Here is a 20,940-nt window from a genome sequence, read left to right on the forward strand (position 1 = left end):
GGGCAGTACATAAACTGTGTCCTGAAGGAGGAAAGAATGACGCAGGGAACAGCAGGTGCAAAGGCACAGAGGCAGTGAGTCCACGTGCCTGTGGGAAACTGCAAGCAGCTGAGTATGGATGGAGCGCCAAGTGGGAAGTGGTGGGAGGTGAGGTTGGAGAGATTAGCAAAAGGCCTTGCAGGCTATGGGCAGGGCAGGGAGTTTGGACTTAATCCGGCAGGAATATGCAGAAAGGAATGGTGGGGGCACGAGGAGGATATACTGTAGCAGAGACCCCCAGGTCCCTCCTCGTCCCCTCCCAGCAAACATGTAGTTGTTTGCATGACCACAGAAGGTGTCTGTCCTGCTTCTCAGGCTATCGGGCCTCTCAGCATGGACTTAAATACTCGGGACAGATGCTGAGATTTAAAAAAAAAAGGAGGGGAGTTCCCATCGTGGCTCAGCAGTAACGAAACTGACCAGTATCCATGAGGCTGTAGGTTCTATCCCTGGCCTTGCTCAGTGGGTTAAGGATCCGGTGTTGCCGTGAACCATGGTATAGGTCACAGACACAGCTCAGATCCCGCATTGCTGTGGCTCTGGCGTAGGCTGGCAACTGCAGCTCCTATTCAACCCCTAGCCTGGGAACTTCCACATGCCACAGTGGTGGCCCTAAAAAAAATTTAAAAAAAAATTTAGAAAAAGGTACATGAATCTGAGCATCACAGATTCTTTAATTTATGACATCTTAGAACCTTAAAATAATAGAAGAAAAAAAGAACTGTCAAACATTTCTATTATGGAGTCTTGGAATTTTAGAATTGTGGAAGCATGCCACAGGGGTTGCCCCAGCCAGGGCCGCGGGCAGGGTCGGGACGTGGGCTGGCCCATCCCGGGCACAGCCCGAAGCCGTACCTGAGTGCAGGCCGGCCCTGATGTGAACGGGCACAGTGGGCGCGTGCCTCATGCATAAGTCGCCCACGGAGCTGAGCGTGTCCAGGGCCACGTTGGCGATCTCCCGGCTCCCGTTGCGCCGGGGCAGCCCCGATGCCACCATGTAGGCATCCCCGATGGTCTCCACCTAGAAGTCACGGCCTTCCTGCTCCAGCACGAGCACACGCCCTCCGGGGGCTGACCCACGTGCATGCCACGCAAGGCCACCTCCCAGGAGCCCCTGACCCACCCCTCGAGTCTCTGCCCCACGGTGCCATCTCTACCGGCCTCCCACCGCAGCTGCTCTGGCCACGATTAGATCTGCACGTTTCAGATCACCTTTGTCTGAATTGCAAGCGCCTTTGCCTGTCTCATCTCTTCGGAGCAGACCATGGGTTCCTTGGCAGCGGACCTGGGGGCCCATCTGCAGCACGGGGCCGCAGCAGCAGATCAGGGCTTCCTCTGCAGGGGCGCGCATGGATGCTGGATCTATAGAGAGCCTATTTCCCAAACCCTGGGCCCTCCAAGGTATAAGAAAAGAATGCAAAGATCGTGGGAGTTCCTGTCATGGCGCAGTGGTTAATGAATCCGACTAGGAACCATGAGGTTGCAGGTTTGATCCCTGGCCTTGCTCAGTGGGTTAAGGAGCCGGCGTTGCCGTGAGCTGTGGTATAGGTCACAGACGCGGCTCGGATCCTGCTTTGCTGTGGCGTAGGCCATTGGCTACAGCTCTGATTTGACCCCTCGCCTGGGAATCTCCATATGCCTAGAAAAGGCAAAAAAAAAAAAAGCAGAAATCCTATAGAAGTGGATTCAAACCCTGGCTCCACCATTTACCTTGGTCGGGCCACTTCACCCGTGTGAGCCTCAGTCCCTCTTACACGGAATGCGTATGAGAGAAAGTCTTGTCATTTAGCGACATGGATGGACCTAGAAATTATCATGCTAAGTGAAGTCAGTCAGACAGTGAGACACCAACGTCAAATGCTCGCCCTGACATGTGGACTCTGAAAAAAGGACACAATGCCCTTCTTTGCAGAACAGACGCTGACTCACAGACTTTGAAAAACTTATGGTCTCCAAAGGAGACAGGTCGGGGGGGTCGGGGGATGCACTGGGGGTGTGGGATGGAAATCCTATAAAATTGGATTGTGATGATCATTGTACAACTACAAATGTAATAAATGCAGTGGGTGATAAAAGAATAATCATAGCAATAAAAAGAGAAAGTCTTGTCATAGATGCTCAATAAACAGACGTCTGTCTCACCCTCATCATTTTCACGGCCACCACCGGCAGCAGCAGCGCTTGCTGGGCTAATGGTTTTAGAGTCGAGAGAACCCCAGAGTCTCATAATTAGGAGGGACTCTAAAGGCCCCCCACCTGCCTCCCTGCTGGCTGTCCAGGCCTGCCTGCATCTCCTCCCCGAGGCAACTGCTCCAGGCAACTCTGATTTACAAAAGTTGAGCTCAGGGCCACCTGCTTATCACCCGCAGGTTCCAGCTCTGCCTCCTGAGCTCCAGCCACAAACCTTTCCTCTTCTGAAGCTCACGCTCTGTCCTGAAGGCCCTGGTCCGGGCGCTGGGGACACAGATGGGTACCGTGGCCTTCTCCTGGGCCATGGGCCAGGCCAGCCAGGTGAAGACAGAGACTCTATCCTCTACGTCATCCCATCCGTAGGCTAAAGAGCCCGGCTCCTGCACTGCCCCTCCTGCAGTGGGCACCTGCTGGCACCACATGGCCCTGGGGAGCAGAGTGGTCCCTCTGACCCCGCCTGTCTGCTCTCCCTGAGCACCGGGCGGACACCACCAATGATGTTTCCTTGCCCCTAGGGGGCGCTGTCATTCAAGCGCTCTCACACACCATTAGCTGTGAGCCGTGCCTTACTCCCTATGTCGCTCAGCCCAGTCTCTCCCTCACCAACTATCTTTGCCCCAAAGCTGGAAGTGTTCTGTCCTAATTATGCGACATTCTGCTCCGATACCAAAATTCACTCCCCATGGCAAATGCTTTAAAATTCACTCCCCACGGAGCTGGCAATCAGGGACTCCCAGGAGTTGCAGACTTGCCTGCCATTCCTAACAGGGGCTCCTCGGACCTCCTGCTTCAGCCAAATGGGAACCTTGCTGCTCTCCGCAGAGAACCTCGGTGCTTGTCCACCTCCAGGCCTGCTCCTTCTGCCTGACATGCTCACTCCCAGTGCCTGTCTGCTGTGATCTGAGCCCTCCATCAGCCCAGCTCACACTTCATCAAGTCCATAAAACCTCCCCGGCCACCCGCTGGGAAAGAGATGCTTCCTCCCTGGGGGCCGTGACCTCCATCTCCCTCCTGAGCATCTGCTGTGGTCCCCCCAGCACCTGCTTGTGGGCTGGCGTGAAGGCGGTGGGGTCACGGGCAAGGCTGCTCCCCGCTGTGTCTATTTCCACAGAGCGAGACCTCCCACCCACAGCCCTGGAAGGAAAAATATGAGCAAGCCCTGGCTTTCCCTCTGCCCACGTCCTTCTTCCCCACAGAAGGACAAAGGCACCACCCGATTGGCAAGAATGAGAACTAAGGGCTCCCTTAAACACTCATCCGGCAGTTATTATGTGCCAGACACTACTCCAAACCCCTTACAAATATAACCCATGAGAGCTGCACAAGAATTCTGGGAGGTCGGCACTAGCGCTATTGCCATTTTGTAGATGAAAACTGGGCCAGAGAGGTGAAGGCACTTATCAACGTCACACAAGCACAGATTTGAACTTGCTCAGTCCAGCTCCAGAGCCCATATGCTATGCCGCCTCTCGATGCAAAGGGTGTGGGGCCCTTCCTCTCTTTCTTTTGGGAAGAATCTGCCTGTTGAGTGGCCTTTCTCTCTGTCCCTGCCCGGGCCGTGGTCGGCACATGTGTCTGGACCAGGTCCTGCCTCCCAGAGGCAGTTCAGGAGACCTACTGCTCTCTGGCCCCGCTTCCAGCCTGCCAGGTGTGCAGCTGCACTTCAGGAGCAGTACACCTGCTCTGGGGATGGCACATGGGTGACCCAAGGTCCAGACTGGGGAGGAGGAGCAGCAGAGAGCCCCAGGCAGCCACACATCCAGACCGCACATTCTCCAAGCTGCTAGGCTGACCCGGAGCCCTCCACCTGCCAGCCCCCTGAGCTGGAAGGGAGAGTTTGGTGTAATAAATCACCACCCCGTACAACCCCAGCAACAGAAAGATGACCAGGCACAGACTCTGCCCTCTAGGAGCTCAGACTTATAAAAAGGCTCACGCCAAGACTCCTGTCATCGGCGACACTCGGCCACAAGTGAGGGCCGAGCTCCTTGTATAAAGGTGTGGTCCTTTTGCAGCTGGGAGAACAGAGCCAGAGGAGAGGCAGGTACAAAGGATTCCATTGTAACAAACACAGGGGTGCATTCTAACTCCACCACTGGCTTGCTGTGTGACCTTGGGCAAGCCGCCTCCCTCTCTGAGCCTGTATCTTCATCTGTACAGTAGGGAGAACCATGCATCCCTCTGAGAGGGCATGGCGAGGGTTAAATGAGATACCCTGTGACAATGCCGGGGCCTGGCCAGTCCTCTGCAGGCACTTACCCGGTGCTGGCGCCCACTCCCCATGCTGTGCTTTCAGGGGGAGGCCTCAGCGCCTGCCCATCTGATGCTCATGCTGGTCTTGGTAGGAACGACCGTGCTTCCTCTCCCCAATTCATCAGCAGGACCGCCCTAAGCCATAGGCTCTTCCACCTCTGTTCTACAAATGGGAGCTTGAGGCTCAGAGAGGTGCAGCGATGAGCCCAGAGTGGCTCAGCAGCGTGGCGGCGCTGAGTGACGGGGGTAAGCCCTCTCTGCCGCCACAACCCCCACGGGTCCCAATCCGAGGTTCTGTCCCCAAAATGTGCTCGTTCAGCACGTGCTGGGAGGGACTCGCAGACCCCTGCGGAACCAGGAAATGATCACCTGGCTGCCTCCCAGCCCAGACCGGATTAAAGAGCCTTAAAGAGCCGTAACCCGATCCTGCTGGGACGGAGGGCAACCCGGGGCGGCGGCGTGAGCGATGAGAGACGTGCTCACACGTGGGGAGGACACCCCCCTCCCCGTTTCCCCACACCTGGAGGGGTGTGCGGGCCTGGCTTTCTTTCCTTCCCCTCGGCCCGAAAGAGGCAGACCTCTTGGCCAGAGTTCAGAGCAGATGAGAGAGCGTGATTCAGAGCTGGGTGGGACGCGTGTGTGAGAAAAGATTAGCAGGGGAGGAAGAGACCAGGCCGGGGTGACTCAGGGCACATCAAAGCTGCGGGGCTCAGCAAGACGGGACGAAGAATCTTCTCCTGGGGCCCACGGCGGCGGCTTGGGAGGCAGGAGGGGAACCCAGCCAGCGTGAGCGAGAACGCCTCCGACCACGGGCTGGGACAGGGACGTGGGGTCCTGGTCGGGGAATAGGAGGGAAGCTGTATGGCAGGAGGGTCGATGTATGCCTGCGGTCAGCATCGGGCAGCGTGGCGCAGCGGACAGAGCGGGGCGGTGGGGGGGGGGACGTGGCAGGTTCCTGTCCTGGCTCTGGCATCCACCAGCTGTGTGCCCTCGGGTAAGCCACCTCCCTCTCTGGGCCTGAGGGAACTCCTCATTTAGGTGGCACGCATTTCCTGAGGACCTATTATGTGTGGGACATCGCCAGGGACAGGTGGTTTAGGTTAGAACCGACAGGGCCAGGGGCAGTTAGGAGAGCATCACACAGGAACACCTAACCAGGAGGGCGGGGACGCTAACCCGAGAGCAGGAGGAAGACCAGGAGCGAGCAGGAGAAGAGGGGGAGCAGGGCTTCCAGGAAGAGGGAACAGCGTGTGCGAAGGCCTCCTGGCTAAAGAGAGGAGCAGAGAGGTCCAAGAGGAGATGGAGTGGGGAGGGCGGAGGGCCCCCTCCCGGAGGGTCTTAGGGGCCTCTGTCAACCTGTGGCTTTGCCCTGAGGAGGTCTGTGTCCTGGCAGGGGCGAGCCCCTACGAAGGGGGCTTTCAGGACCAGAATGCCCAGGATCAAGTCTCAGCTTCACATCTTATGAGGACTCTATAATTACACAAGCCACATAACCCCCTGTTTTTCCATCTACAAATGAGAGGAACCATTACCTACCCCAAAGCTTGTTATGAGGATCAAATGGGTTAACACATATAAGGCCCCTGGTCTCGTGTGTGGTATACAGTAAGCACCCCATAAGTACTGGTGAGGGAGTTCCCTAGTGGTGCAACAGCTTAGGGACCTGCCATTGTCACGTGTATTCGTTGCCTGGCCTGGGTGCAGCCAAAAAAACCCTGGCAATTACTGTCACTGTCAGGATACTGTGTGTGATGCTATCAGCAGACTGCCTGGCACCCGAAAGAGGCAGTTCTCTCGTCTGAAACTTCCCATCCTGGCTTCAGCCCAGGGCCTGCCCCTGCCCCAGCCCCAGGTCCTGAGCTTCCTGGAGGCCAGTGGTGGGAAGGGGGGCTGGTGGATGGATCACACGTGAAGATGAAGGCCCGGGGAGCCCAAGGGTGGCTGTGTCCTGGGAGCTCCCTCCCCGCCTCCTCCTCTGTGCCTGACTGGCCCAGGACCCCCAGCAACTGGATGAGAATGGCGTGGGGTGGGGGGTCTCCACTGCAGGCAGAGAGGGCAGCAGGCTATTTTCACAGGCTCACAATCTACACAGCACTTCTACCAGGGGATGGGGATCTGCCCATCATCTGTGAATCCCCAGGGACTGGAGTTGACATTCCTGTTTTATAGATGAGGACACAGAGGCCCAGAGAGGGGAAGCCACTTGGCCAAAGTGACACAGAAGCTGGTGTCCAGGGTGGGACTCAAACCTAGGATTGAGAGGAGCACAGGGACCAGATCATGGAGAGTCTTGATGGCTCTGCCAAGGCCCCCACCGCTCCCTCCAACATCTCCCCTCCACCACCCTCTCCCGCGGCTGGTCCGCTCAAGGCTCACCCATCAGATCCCATTTGGCATCCCTCACACTCACTAGGTCACGTGAGAGGCCCACCCTCTCAAGTCTCAAGCTCTGGCACATTGCTCCCCCATTGCTTGCCTAGAACCACACCCAGACTGAACGAAGCCAGGAAGACAGCACCTCCTCCAGGAAGCCTTCCTTGCTCTTTACTCCACACACCTACCCCTGGCTACATGGGCCCTCTCAGCCTCCTCTGCCTCCCCCATCATCACTATCACAGTGGCTTATCTTTGTCTTTTACTACAGCATTGAGAGCTCCCCGAGGGCAGGCACAGAAGCTGACTCATCTGTTGGTCCTTGCCTGGCACAGGTGGAATTTGACTTCCCCACTTCTTGTATCTGGGCTGGCCTTTTGACTTGCTTTGACCAATAGGAAATGTCAGAAAAAGCAATGTGCCCAATCCCAGCTTAGCCTTCAAGAGCGTCTGTCCTTCTGCCTGCTCTCAGACCTCTGCCACACCAGGGAAGCGATACCAACTAGCCTGCTGGAGAGTGAGATCCCCTGTGGACCAGAACTGAGCTGTCTTAGCCAAAGCTCTAGGCATGGGAGAGGGTCCAGCCAAGATCAGCAGGGCTTCCTCTAATCCACAACTGAGCACAGCTGTCTAAGTGAGCCCAGCTGAGTCCAGAGAACTGGGCTTGTGAGCAACAATAAATGCCTATCCTTGTACATTACGGGGGGGGGGGAGTTATTTGTTACACAGCAATAGCTTACTGATAAAAACACAGAAATAAGTGACTGGAAGTAAACGTATCCCACAAACAATGGTAGAAGAGGGAGAGACGGAATGCCTGCCTCTGGGTCCTCTCACCTTGTACACGTCGTGGCTGCTCAGAACAGCATCAAAGAGCGTGTAGAGGTCGTTGAGCAAGCCCACCACCTCGATGGGCTCACTCAGGGCTGAGATGATGGTAAAACCCACAATGTCACTGAAGTGTATGGTGACCTGGCCAAAGTACTCTGGCTCCACAGGCGCCCCCTTTTTCAGAGCTTCAGCCACAGACCTGAAGGGATAGGATGGGCCAGAGTCACGAGTGAGTTAGCAGTGAGGGAAGGATATTTGGGGGAAATCCTGGGTTGAGTATCAGGGCATCTGGGGCAGGTCTGCTGGTGTGCTGGCTCCCCTTCAGCAAATACCTGCCCCCTCTCTGGACGTTACATCCTCTGGAGTCAGATGGGGGACCCTGTGCCCTCTCCTTGTTCCCAAGGGAATGAAGCAGCAGAAATGCAATGCGCACGTGCCCAGCACAGTGCTGGATACATACAAGGGCTCTATGAAGAGATGTTGGATAAACAAACAATGAAGGAATTGAATGGCATCATGGAACCCAGATTTACTGAGCACTTCCTATGCCCCGGGTCCCAATACTCAGAGCCAATGAGGCTAGAGTTACAATCAAGTCCACTCACAGTGGGAGCGTCTGAGAGAGCAATCTTTCCGTCTTCTGTCCCTCCAGCTCCAGCTCCAGCTCCTCAGTCCGCTCCTGGATCAGGTCCTCCAGGTTCTGGGAATATTTCTCCAGCATCCACAGCATAGAGTCAGCAACGCTGGTCTTCTTGCCTTGGTTGATGCTTTTGAACTGAAAATGGAATGCAAATCCCAATTCGCCCCTGCAGGTCAGCACACTTGGCTCTCAGGCAGAGAATCTGGACCACAGGAATGAACCAGACATAGTCCCTGCCTCGAAGAGCTGGATGGTGGGAAGCACATATGTAATAGACAAGGGATGCAGCTAGGAGGAAAAATGGGTTCGTTCTGTAGAGGCAGGTGGGCAAGGAGAGAACTTGGCAAAGGAACCCATGCCCAGCACTGCATCACTATTAACAAACACACTGGTTCTCACAAAAACATGGAGACATGGCCATTCTTTGTTCTTAAGGAAAAGTGGATGGATGGGTGGGTGGGTGGGTGGATGGATGGATGGGTGGGTGGACGAAGAGATGAGTACGTAGATAGAAGCAATGTATGTTGGTTACTTATGTATACAGTCTAATCTACCTCTTTATTTCTCTTCTTAGTCAACAAAAATGCCTATGATATAAAATATTACCTGCGTAAGGACACTGAGACCAGAGGAAAATGAAGGTTTAAAAAAAGTTAAGCCAGGATTGGTTGATGCTTTTGAACCATATGCATGCTGGAATTTGGTCACAGTTTTGGATATGGGCTTCCTAGCAACAAAGCAAAGAGGGAAATATTGATAATGTAATCTACGGCGTCCATAAGACAATGGCCTATTAGACTAGTTGCTCAAAAGGAACACAGCTGCTGCTAGTGCTCAGCACAGAGAAGTACCTCTTCGTAAGAGGACATTCACAGGTTGCTAAAAACTGTACCTTCAGCAATAACCCTGTAGGAAATATGGCAGCCTGTTCCCTAGGCAGACTTCCTAGAACTTTCCCCAATGTGATTTGTACCTTCCCAAAGTACAGTGGGTTGGAGAAACAAAATTAATGCTCATCAAAGTGGAGGGGTTAATTCCTTTCACTCAGCATCTTGACATGTGTGTGTGTGTGTGTGTGTGTGTGTGTGTGTGTGTGTGTGTGTGTAGGTGTGCAGTACTAACCTACTTCTCTCAGGCAAATACCTATAAGGTGGGGAGTGATAGAAGCCCCTGAAGAGCACTTTTTTTGTCTTTTCAGGGCCGCACCTGCTGCATCTGGAGGTTCCCAGACTAGGGGTCGAATTGGAGCTGCAGCTGCCGGCCTTCACCAGAGCCACAGCAACGCCAGATCCAAGCCAAGTCTGACCTACACCACAGTTCTTGGCAATGCCAGATCTTTAACCCACTGAGTGGGGCCAGGGATCGAATCCGGGTCCTCATGGTTACCAGTCGGATTTGTTTCCACTGAGCCACAACGGGAACGCCAAAAGCACTTGTTTTTTTATGCCCATTAAAAGCAGAGGCACAAGCTTTAGAGGTCTGTTGTCATGGCTGTGACAGCTGCTGACCTTGAGACAGCAACATGGACAAGAAGCTACGATCCCCAAGCACAATCGTCTCTGCAAGGAGGACCCTCGCTTTATAAATGACGGAGCAAAGATCTGGGAAGTACAGCTTGCCAAGGACCACACAGTGGAGGAAGTGAGCGGCAAACTGAGGTCTATCATACATTCATTTTATCAGCAGCCGTCCCACTAGATGACTGTATCATTCGGAATATGCTTCCCATTGTTTCCCTTGGGTCGCCCAGGAATGAAATCAGAGTATCTACAAACAATCACGTCCTTCCTTTACGACACTCATTTTCTTGCTTAATTGCTTTGGCTGGTACTCAGCGAATGTTAGAGGAACGTGACCCAAGTATTCGGGCTTCAAGGTCAGGGCTCTTTCACCTCATTCTCTCCTCAGAGAACTGCTTTTTTGTTTGGTTTGGTTTGGTTTTGCTTACTTATTTCACTGGATGGTCACACCAATATGTCAGGTGAAACCAGAGTTAATCTTTCTAGGAATCATCTGAGGACAGCTGAGGCTCACCAGTGCAATCAGCGTGGCCAAGGTCAAGTAGTAGCTAAGGGGCACCATAGAGCTGCCTCTGCCTTCTCTCCCGAAGAGCCTTAGATAAGCTCTTTTCCACCGTCACCCCTCACTCAGGGCAAGAGCCTTCTCCCCCACCTCACTGGCCATGGCGATCTCTGATCCCTGAAAAGACCCCAGCCTGGTATCTAGGATGGCTGCCCATCCTAGCGCTGCCACCCACCCTCGCAGTGGCCGCTGAGAGCTCACGGGCTCCGAGGTCCAGATGCCCCATCTGTGAGATGGGACACCACCCCTGATGCCAGAGCTGCAAGGGAGGAGAGGTGTGAAGAGAGGGACGTGGGGAGGCTTTTCCAGAAGACGCCTGGGTGTTTCTCCTGCCTTCCTACCTCTCGATCCCCCTTCACCTGTCTGGACAGCCCCTCCCGCTCACTGAGCCTGTCCTTGGCAATGTTCCACTGTCGGGGGTGGGGGGTGAAGGGCAGGAACAGGAGGCGTGAAGATGTCCCTCAGGCTTGATGGGCTGGCCCTGTGGGAGCCATTAGCTGGCTCAGTCAGGTCCACATGCTCCAGCACCATCCTGTGAACTCCGCACAGGCTTGCCTGGCGCCTCCCGCTGCAGTCCCCAAGGCAGCCCTGGGCGGGGGGGGGGGGTCCCCCTTGCTGGCACCATCCACTCCCTGAATCAGGAAACCCGTGCTGCCTCCACAGCCCCAAATGGCCCCTCTGCTCTGGTGCCAGGAAGCCCGGGACAGGGCTGGGTTCCCCGCATCAGCTCTGCAGACAAACCTGGGTCTCGATTCGGCCCCAGCCTTTACTCTCTCAGTACTTTAGCAAGTCCCTTAACCTCTTCATGCCTCAATTTCTCTCCTATAGAGCCCAGGTCGTAACAATGCTTCCTCGGAGGGCCATCAAGAGGGTTAAATGAAGTAAGCCCAGCACCCAGCGCAGGGCGTGGCGCCCAGGAAGGCACCTGACAAATGTCCCCGGGCCCCCAGCTCTGAGAAAGCTTTCCTCCGAGGGTAGACCTCAGGCCCCACCTTCAGGGGTGACGATGCGGGTCCACTGCCCCCTTTCTGCACAGAGTTTCCGGGTCCTGGGACAGCATGGGGCCCCCAGCGGGCTAGCGAGGTGAACTGGTCTGCTGTTTCTCGCAAGCAGCCAGCTCCTCTGGGGGCACTGACATGGGTGTAGACCTGGTCCAGGGTGGGTCTGTCCTCTGGAGCCTCCTCCCAGCACCGCCCCATCAGCTGGATGCACTCGGGGGGCCCGTGGTCAGCAGACACCCGTGGCCGGCACAGGGGAGGGGGCGACACCACCTTCCCGATGATTTCTGCAACAAACACGGAGTGGGCTGAGGTCCCCAGGAGGCTGGTGGTAGGGGGCAGGCCTGGGATCATAAGAGAGAGGGCACGGGGGGCCTGTGGGGGTGCAGGTCTCAGGCGCTAAGGGTATTCCTGGGCCGTCCTCCTGTGGGGACCATGCTGGCCAGGGGACCCAGGCTTGCTGCTGTCCAGGATCCGCCCCAGAGTGTGGCCAGGGAAAGGGTCTCAGCCGGGGAGCCAGGAGAGCAGGGCTTGAATTCTGGATCCGCCACCACCTCTCTAGGAGGTGTGGACAAGACAGTGATCTCTGTGCCTCAGTCTCCCCATCTGTGAAATGAGCTTAAAAAACTGCCTTCTGGAGAGAGATGCCGAGGTGCCAAGGGAGGAGAGGATAGATGTTAGCACCTGGCACCTGGTAAGTTCACCCCAACCCCTGAACCCTGTACCACTTGCTGTTGCTTCATTGCCAGCAGTGCCCACGAAAGGGTTCAAGACCCGGGCACTGCGGCTTTTCAGCCCTGCCACCTGGAGGCTTCTGGCGCCGAGTCTCCGCCAGTGTGAAGCAAGACGCTGCTTCTCATCAGCACCATCAGGGTGATGGTTTTCCCAGGACCACCCCTGCTGTGGACCTTCGTGTCCCCGCCCCAACATGATAAAGACCAGACACAAAGTCAAGATCAGACAGATCAGAGCCTTCCAGCTCCGTCTCTGCCACCTACCATCCATCACTCTGAACCTCGGGGTCGCCAGCTAACCACGGATGGAAATAACCCCGACTCAGGAAGCTGGAGGGGAGCCTGGGGGAGCTGAGGATGCACAGGTGCATCTGGAGGAGGAGAGCCTGGGTACCAAGCTCAGGCGCTCGGCGGTGCAGGAAGGGACTGCGAGATCACCACTTACGTTCTGCACAAGTTCTGCCACCGGTGAGTCTCGGGTTGCCTCGCCTGTCAAAAGGGCATCATAACAGCACAGACCTCTTAAGGCGGCTAGAGGTAGAGCAGGTCAGTGTCTGAGGCCTGGGATTCTTCCTTGGAGCCAGTGGGAAGCTCGAAGCCTCTGCCGGATCTCCCCGTGCCAGCCTCCTTGTTGCGGGTGGCTCGTGAACCACTGTCCCATTTTACAGACGGGGAAACTGAGGTTCCCAGGGATGAAGTAGGTCACCCACAGCCACAGGGCCGGTAGAAAGCAGATGCCAGAACCGGGCCTGATTTTTCTCTGCCCAAAGGCTCCCTGTCTGTAGGCGTCCGGCCCTGAGGGCCTCTGGGGGAGGGTCTGGGAAGCCGTAGGTGCTTACAAAGGAGTGCGTGCAGATGGAACCAGTAACACATCACACGCACACGTCCAGCTCTTTCTCAAAAGGATTCAGACGATGGTGTCGTGATGAATAAAACACAAATCCATTTCAAAGTGTGGCTGACTTCAGAGCAGATTTTTGTCTTGGGGCATTTTCTCAGTCTTGGGATATTAAAAGTCAAATAGTAGCACGCGAGGCTCCAGACTTTCTTTGTCATTAGAGTGGCGGCCTCACAGCAAGCTGGGCACCGCTGGCCCAGACCAGGCCGGGTCTCTTGTTCCTTGCCCACCCTGGGCCCACTGTCCACACCCAGTGTGTCGTGGTGATGGGTCGGCCCTGCCGGCGGCTGAGGGGAGGCTCTGTGGATGAGTCCAGGAGATTTAGGGCAGGAGCACGGAGCTCATGCAAAGCCCACGGGGAGTCCCTTCCCTTCCCTGAGCCTCAGTTCCTTCATCTCTGAAAAGACTGCACTTCCCCCACCCAGGATGGACCAGTGGAACAATGCAGATGACAGCGCTTTGGAAACTACAGGTATTCTCTCTACACACACACACACAGGAGCTTACGTAATGCTGCTTCTAGGAGCAAGTCTGCCTCTAAGCAGAAGAGTCAGGAGAGAACCCGGGCTTCCCGTTAGCACACCCTAAACCCCCAGCCCCCAGGCCCACCGCGTGCCAGGCATTTTGTCTAAAGCATTTCACCAATCCTCACATACTCTGGGAGGCAGGCATCATGGTGCCCACTTTACGGATGAGAAAACTGAGGCACAGCGCCTAAAGGGGGTTATGAGGTGACTTGGTGTGGAGCTGGGATTACGTCCGTGACCCCCAAAGACATTGGCATTTTACTCCCAGAAACCAGGAGGAGCGCAGCCAGGAAGGAGCAGGTCCGGGACTGAGGGCCCAAGCCGGGAGTGGCCCTGGGGTTCCAGACCTGGTCCCTAAAGCCTGAGGAGCCCCGGTCTGAAGGGCCCTGTGGCAACTTGCCGATCCCCCTGGCCTGGTCCCCCTCTCTCAGCAGGCAGATCCGGCAGCAGTGGGAGGCAGGGGGGCAACGGAGGAGTGTTAGACAAATGGCCCGACCCAGCCCCCTCCCCCCCACTCCTCCACCTCCTAAATGCGGGGGCTGGAATGCTCGTTATCGCCGAGCAGTGCTTTGGTGGAGAAAAGAAGCGAGGCTGGGCCTCCCTGTGAGCTGAGGATGATCCATGGGGGGTGGGAGGGTAGCTGGGCTCTGCTCTGTCACCGCCTGCACCGTGGGCCGAGCTGCAGCGCATCGGCAGGACAAGGGGACAGAAGCAGCAGGGGGACAACTGGAGGAGCAGCCTAGGGACCAGGGAGCTCTGACAGAGAACACAGGGGAGGGGAAGGTTTTCAAAGCTGGGTCCTGGCACTGGGTCAGAAGAGAAAATATCTAAGAGCAGGTGATGATGGCGGAGGCGAGGGGACAAAGATGTGGGGACAAAGCGTGGGGACAAAGATGCTCTGAAAGGAGCCCCGCTCAGGCCGAGACACAAGCCCCTCCCCCCCACCTCCCAGGGCCGAGCAGACTGGCCACATCACACGTGGACTGGGTGTCAGACACGTTTCAAAATTTGATTCCCACTATACAGATGGGAAAACCGAGGCTCGGAGAGGCTAAGTGATTTGTGTGAGGTCACGTAGTAAGCAAGCGGGAAAAGCTACAGGGAAAGCACTGAGGTCCATATAGACACAGTCTGTGCAGAGCAGCAGTGGGGCGGCGGGGGGTGGGGGAGAGGTTAGGGCATGAGTGCCTCTGGACGTGGCAGTGACACTGGGAGAGGAAGGAGGGAGTTGGGCTTTCACCCAGAAACCCAATGCCTCTGGCCCAGAAGCCGCTCAGCTGCCGTGCTGGCAGAGCTGCTGAAGGCAGCCCGGCTTAAGCCAAAGACACCCAACTCTCATAGACAAAGCAGGCGATTGTCTGGGTGGTTATTTTCAGGCCCCCACTTCCTGATGGTCGCGGAGCTCGTCAACTATGTGGGGACTCAGCCAGGGACAGGCCAAGGACGGAGGAGGAGGATGCTTACCTCCGGCTGAGAGGCCAGAGGAGCCGTAGGGCGGGCCCCGAGTCAGCACCTCCTGCAGGATGATGCCTACACTGAACGAGTCCCCTTTGAGGGTGTCCCGCCCGGGGGGCCCGGGCCCCCGCAGCAGCTCCGGAGCCGTCCACAGCAGTTCTGCAATCACAGGGCAGGCCACACTGTTGGCCGCTCAAGCTGCCCAAGCTGGGCGCGTGCTTCACACCTGGGGTGTCACTGCCCTGTCCCCACAGCCCCGGAGGAGGGAGCTGCTTCTGTTCTCCCCGATTCACAGGTCAGGGTCCTGAGGCTCCAAGAGAAAAAGCCATCAGCTCAAGGTCACACCACAGACCATGCTCGAGGGGTCCCCCGCCTCACAAACAGAAGCTTCAGAACCTACTGGCAGCCCCCTGCCCACCCTGAGCTGACCTTCTGGGGCTGGCCGGGGGCGGGGAGCCCGCTGAGTGTCCAGCAGCGCCACGTAACCGTGGTCAGTGACCTTTAGCACAAAGCGTCTGTCCACCACACAGTTTCTGGACTCGAGGCGGCCGTGCGGGAAATGCCGCTGGTGCAGGTACCGCACCCCCTGGAGTGGAATCGTGGGGGTCCCTTCGGTCTGCGGTGAATGAAAGGGACCCCAGGAAACCTTCCTGCCTCCCCCCACCCTTTGCCACACAGATTTTTCTCAGTTAGACAAAGTGGAAAGAGCCCAGGCCTGGGGAAGATCTGAGCATCTCTTGTCCCCCTTCCATCCCCCTTGCCTCTCACAGCTCCAGGCCTGGAAAAGGTTCTCACACGGATCAAATCCAGCAGCAGGGAGGCGTTGAAGGTCCAGTCCAGCCGCAGAGCCTCATTCCGCAGCAGATCCTCCAGGCTGCCCCGGGCACAGTACTCCAACGCCAGAGCACTGACCCCAGGGGCCACGAAGAAGCCCAGGAAGGCAGTAACGTTCTCATGCCGCAGCTCCCGCATCTGCAGGGGCAATGGGAACCTTAGCAGCCTCCAAGACTGGACCAGACATGATCCTCTACTGAGCGCCTGGCACAGGGTCGAACACGGAGAGGCATCAGAAATGCCGGATGCATGTGATTGGTGGATGGACAGATGGATGGATGGATGATGAATGGCTGGATGGATGGATGATGAATGGATGGATGGATGGATAGCGAATGGATGGATGATGAATAAATGGATGGATGGATGGATGATGGATGGATGGATGATGAATGGATGGATGGATGGATGATGAATAAATGGATGGATGGATGGATGATGAATGGATGGATGGATGATGAATGGATGGATGGATGGATGATGAATGGATGGATGGATTGATGGATGATGGATGGATGGATGATGGATGGATGGATGGATGATGGATGGATGGATGGATGATGAATAAATGGATGGATGGATGGATGATGAATGGATGGATGGATGGATGGATGATGGATGGATGGATGATGAATGGATGGATGGATGGATGATGAATAAATGGATGGATGGATGGATGATGAATGGATGGATGGATGGATGATGGATGGATGGATGGGTGAGCAGATGAGTGGATGAATGAGCCAGTGAAACCAGCAAGTAGAAGCATCATGAATAAGTGACTCAGCTGTAGCCAACTCCACAGAATAGGGATTCGGGCTCATTCCCAACCCAAACGACACTATGGACTTGAAAGCTGTGCAAATTCTCTCCCTCAAGACTCAGAAACTAATGAGAAGAAGAACAGAAGGGGTCAGGCACAAGCCGAAAGCAGCCCAGCAGGTCAGAAATCATGAGCCCAGCCAGCGAGGCTAGCATTTGGCCAAGCAAGAAAGATGGAACGATTGTCCAGCACAGCCTTCCTCACAAAGACAGTTCAGGGGTCACATGCTTATTCACATATGCGGTGAGCTAAGAATGGCCTCAAGTCCTTGAACACTCCTGCCATCAAGAGATTGGCCCTCTGGAGTTCCCTCGTGGCTCAGCAGATTAAGGATCCAGCATTGTCACTGCTGTGGCTCGGGTTGCTAAATTTGATCCCTGGCCCAGGAACTTCTGCATGCCGTGGGCGTGGCCCCCCAAAAAAGAGAGATTGGGCTTCTGACCCCTCCCTTTGAATCTGAGTGGGTTCTGTGACATTGCAACCAACAAAACATGATGAAAGTGGTCGTGTGTGCTTGGGGCCCAGGTCTTAGGAGACTGATGGCTCTCGTTTCCTCTTTCTTTGAGGCCTCTCTGGGGGAGGCCTCTCTGGGGGAGGCCTGAATGGTCATAAGAAGTCCCTCTACCCTGAGTCGCCAGAATGGGGAGACCACGTGGAGAGACCCAGAGGCGACTCAGAGCGGGAAGGCCGATCCTGCTGGGCCTCCTCTCCAACCACCCAACCAAGGCACCAAGCACAAATGAAGCCATGGAGGCCCTCTGGACGGAGGGTCAGCACGATTTTCTGTACAAGTCCAGATGGTAAATATTTCAGGCTTTGAGGGCCTCGAAGTCTCTGCCACAATCCTCCCTTCTGCCGTTTCAGCATGAATGCAGCCATAGACAGTTGCATAAACATGGCTGCGTTCCAGGAAAACTTATGTACAAAACAGGCCGTGGGCTTGATTTGGCCCGAGGGCCAACCACTGACAGCCCATGTACAAGCTGAAAACCACTGAGGGACCCCCACCCAAGGCCCAGCAGAATGAAGAACTGCAGGGCTGAGCCCTGCTCGAATTTCCTACCCACAAAGTTGTAAGAGATTATAAGACAGTTGTTGTTTTAAGCCACTACATTTTGGGATAAGCTGTTGACAGGGTCAGAGAGAACCCCAACAGCACATTAAAGGTTCTGAGACATCTGCGTCTAAGCCATGGAATTTCCAAAGTCCTCTGGCCCCATCAACACACGCTAGTGGCAAGATGCCCACTGGGAAATGCCTAACCTGACCGCCCATCACTCATCTCCGTGAATCTGATTTTAGACTGTCGTGATGTGGGAAGTGATAATAAAATTCACCGTTTACCAAGGGTCCTTGATTGGCCAGAGACATTTCTAGGTTGTCTCATATATTCTCTCCAATCCTCATAATTGCCCCGGGGGGTGGATTTCATTAGCTCCATTTTACAGGAAAGCTGAGCATGCCGTGGTGGCAGGGCTCCCTCTGGGATCTTCCGGACTCAAATCTTATGCTCTGTCCTCCACCCCACAGTGCTCTGCAGGATGGTGACAATTTTGAGGGTGAAGGGGTTTATGTGGGTAGTGATGACAAGTGACTGAAAGCTCCCTGGGGGAGGAACCCTGTCTCTCTTTTCTCTTTTCTGCTATGTCTCCGAAGCCCAGAGCATAGATGGTGCTTGATAAATAGTGGACAAACGAGAGTTCCCATTGTGGCGCAGAGGAAATGATTCCGACTAGGAACCATGAGGGTACTGGTTCGATCCCTGGCCTCACTCAGTGGGTTGAGGTTCCGGTGTTGCCATGAGCTGTGGTGTAGGTTGCAGACATGGCTCGGATCTGGCATTGCTGCGGCTGTGGTGTAGGATGGCAGCTACAGCTCCAATTAGACCCCTAGCCTGGGAACCTCCATATGCTGCGGGTGCAGCCCCAAAAAGACAAGACAAAAAAAAAATAGTGGACAAATGAATGGATGCGGGAAGGGATGGAGGGTACATGATGAGGTCCTTCCGCGTTGCCAATTATGCCATGCCATGACAGCGATGGAGGGGACTGTGCCCCTGGGCGTCGTGGTGGTGATCATAGGGGGATGTGACTTTGGGGACACTGGTGTACGACAGTGACAGTAATGCCGTAGCTGTGATGAAGTGCTGGCCGTGGGGCAGGGAGCATGAGGACAGGAAGCACCTCCTCTTTTTTTGGCCACACCCACGGCATGCAGACGTTCCCCGGGCCTGGGATCAAACCCACGCCACAGCAGTGACCACAGATCCCTTAACCCAACAGGCTGCCAGGGAACTCCGGAGCACTTCCTTCTTGGAGGCTAGACGCTTCCCCATTGAGTAGCGGCCAATCCCAACCAGTGGGGTCTCACAGCCCCGCGGCAGCCCTACCTTTCTCAGGAGGCTGAGGCAGCTCGGCCGCAGCTCAGGGGCTGTTCCAGCTTCAAACTTCTTCAGCCACACCCACTCCCCCTGTTTAAGAAAAGACAAGAACTCCCTGCTACTGGCCCCCAACTCGCGTAAATCCCTCAGCCTGTCTCTGCCGCAGCTTCTTCCCCATAAACGTGCTTTTTCTGTGCGCCTCAGGCCAGGGAGACCCTGGCCAGCAGAAATGAAGGTCAGACTTCGTCTCCTTTGGCGGACAGGCTTGATTTGCAGTCTTAACTCCACCACCTTCTAGCTCTGTGACTTTGCACAAGGGACTTGACGTCTCTGAGCCTCAAGTCCCAATTCCGTAAAGTGAGGACGGCAACCCCACCCAGACTCGAGGGCTAACAGACGGTGGATAGAAAGCGTGTGAGCTCCATGCCCCGAGGTCAGCTTTAATCTGCAGGCCTCAGGTCCCTAGGACACCCCAGACCCAGTGAAGTGAGGGGAGCTCCATCACCTGGGGGCTCTGGGGCGGGGAGGGGGGACAGGCAGAGGCCTCAGGCTGGGGTCCTCGCCCAGAGCCGGCTGTCGCCTTAGCCCTCTCTTCCTTCCTGCTCAGCCTGGCCCGCAGCGCACTCAGGGGAGCAGATAAAACACGCTCCCCATTAAAGCCTCCCTTCAGCCACGAGACAAAACAAAACAAGATGGGCTGCCCCAAGGAGGAAGGTGGAAAAGAAGGAGCCAGAGATTCCCATGGTTCCCGTGGAAACCATCAGCCCGGCTCCTGGGCCGCCAGACCCGGGAGAGTCAGCATCCGTCAGCTGATGCATCTAGAACACAGCTCCCGAGAAGTCACAGTGGCTCTGACTTCTGACCTTCCAGCCTCCCTATCGGCTGGTGGCCCAGGCTCTGCCTGGAGGCTGGCTGTCCAGGGCTGGGTGCTGCCCTGCATTTCAGGGCCTCAGGCCCTTGGAAGAAGCAGGCAGGAGGGTGACCATGCTGGCAGCGCCCAGGCCCAAGTGGCCAAGGAGTGACCCAAGGTCAGGTCACAAAGCACGTGTGACCGGGGGCTGGGAATCCTGCCACCAACTTACTGTGGGACCTGGAAAAGTCAGTGTCCCTCCCCCGGCCTGTTTCCCATTCTGTGGCAGGAGTGGGGCACACAGAGGCCCGAGAGGCTATGGGCTCCCTCAGCTTCTCCCAAACGGATGACACCTGCCCCAGAACCTGGGCCTGGGGGGTGGCAGGGGCCCTTACCTGGAACAGAGCCACGCTGGTGGGCTCCAGGGGGGCTGGCAGGCTCCTTGCCGACCCCTGGGCTGCTGATGTCAGGCTCCCACCATCCGCCACGCTTCTTGACTCACTGGCATTGTCCACGTGTAGCCTCTGGAGCGGGCAGGTGCAGTCAAGGGCCCAGACCGGCCTCAGGCCACTGCCCCCCCACTCCCCCCCCCCAGCCCGGTGCCTGCCCCACCCACCCGTCTGCTAGGGGGCCGGTGGATGAAGGTGAGCTGGGCTGTCAGCAGGATCCGGTGGGGGCCCCGCACCAGCTGCAGCTGCTGGATGCCCAACCTGGAGGTGAGAGAAAGAGCAAGACAGGGAAAGTGGTGCCAATACCACCCCCCCCACCCCCGCGAATGGCTCCCTGGACCTGCCTCTGACCCAGAACCCTCCTGCCCACTCGGTTTCCCCTCCCGTCTCCCCATCAGCCCCAGCTGGGCTGAGAGGCCACCCCCGAGCACTGTCCCCCACAGAGGCCCTCGGACCCGCTCAGGGCTGGACCCGAGGCCTGATGTGCCTGCTGGTCCCCACCCTCGGTGTTTTCAGCTCGCCTGGCGGCCTCCCGGGGCGCTGAGACCCTCGGGTAAGGGCTGGGGGTGGAGGGTTGCCCCTTC

General features: G+C 56.3%; 1 protein-coding gene across 1 annotated transcript in view; it reads right to left on the reverse strand.

The window, feature by feature from the left end:
* LOC125112069 (guanylate cyclase D-like) overlaps positions 1–20,940 on the reverse strand; it is a 72,805-nt gene that overhangs the window by 6,096 nt on the left and 45,769 nt on the right. The window contains exons 9-18 of the mRNA XM_047754329.1: positions 20,524–20,617; positions 20,303–20,431; positions 19,067–19,147; positions 15,816–15,992; positions 15,450–15,606; positions 15,030–15,179; positions 11,545–11,693; positions 8,292–8,461; positions 7,693–7,885; positions 895–1,060 (exon numbers count right to left, since the gene is read on the reverse strand). Coding sequence (XP_047610285.1) covers positions 895–1,060; positions 7,693–7,885; positions 8,292–8,461; positions 11,545–11,693; positions 15,030–15,179; positions 15,450–15,606; positions 15,816–15,992; positions 19,067–19,147; positions 20,303–20,431; positions 20,524–20,617 — 1,466 coding nt within the window. The remainder of the gene's footprint in view (positions 1–894; positions 1,061–7,692; positions 7,886–8,291; positions 8,462–11,544; positions 11,694–15,029; positions 15,180–15,449; positions 15,607–15,815; positions 15,993–19,066; positions 19,148–20,302; positions 20,432–20,523; positions 20,618–20,940) is intronic.

This window comes from Phacochoerus africanus, chromosome 11, assembly GCF_016906955.1.
Source record: "Phacochoerus africanus isolate WHEZ1 chromosome 11, ROS_Pafr_v1, whole genome shotgun sequence".
NCBI classification, from domain to species: Eukaryota; Metazoa; Chordata; class Mammalia; order Artiodactyla; family Suidae; genus Phacochoerus; species Phacochoerus africanus.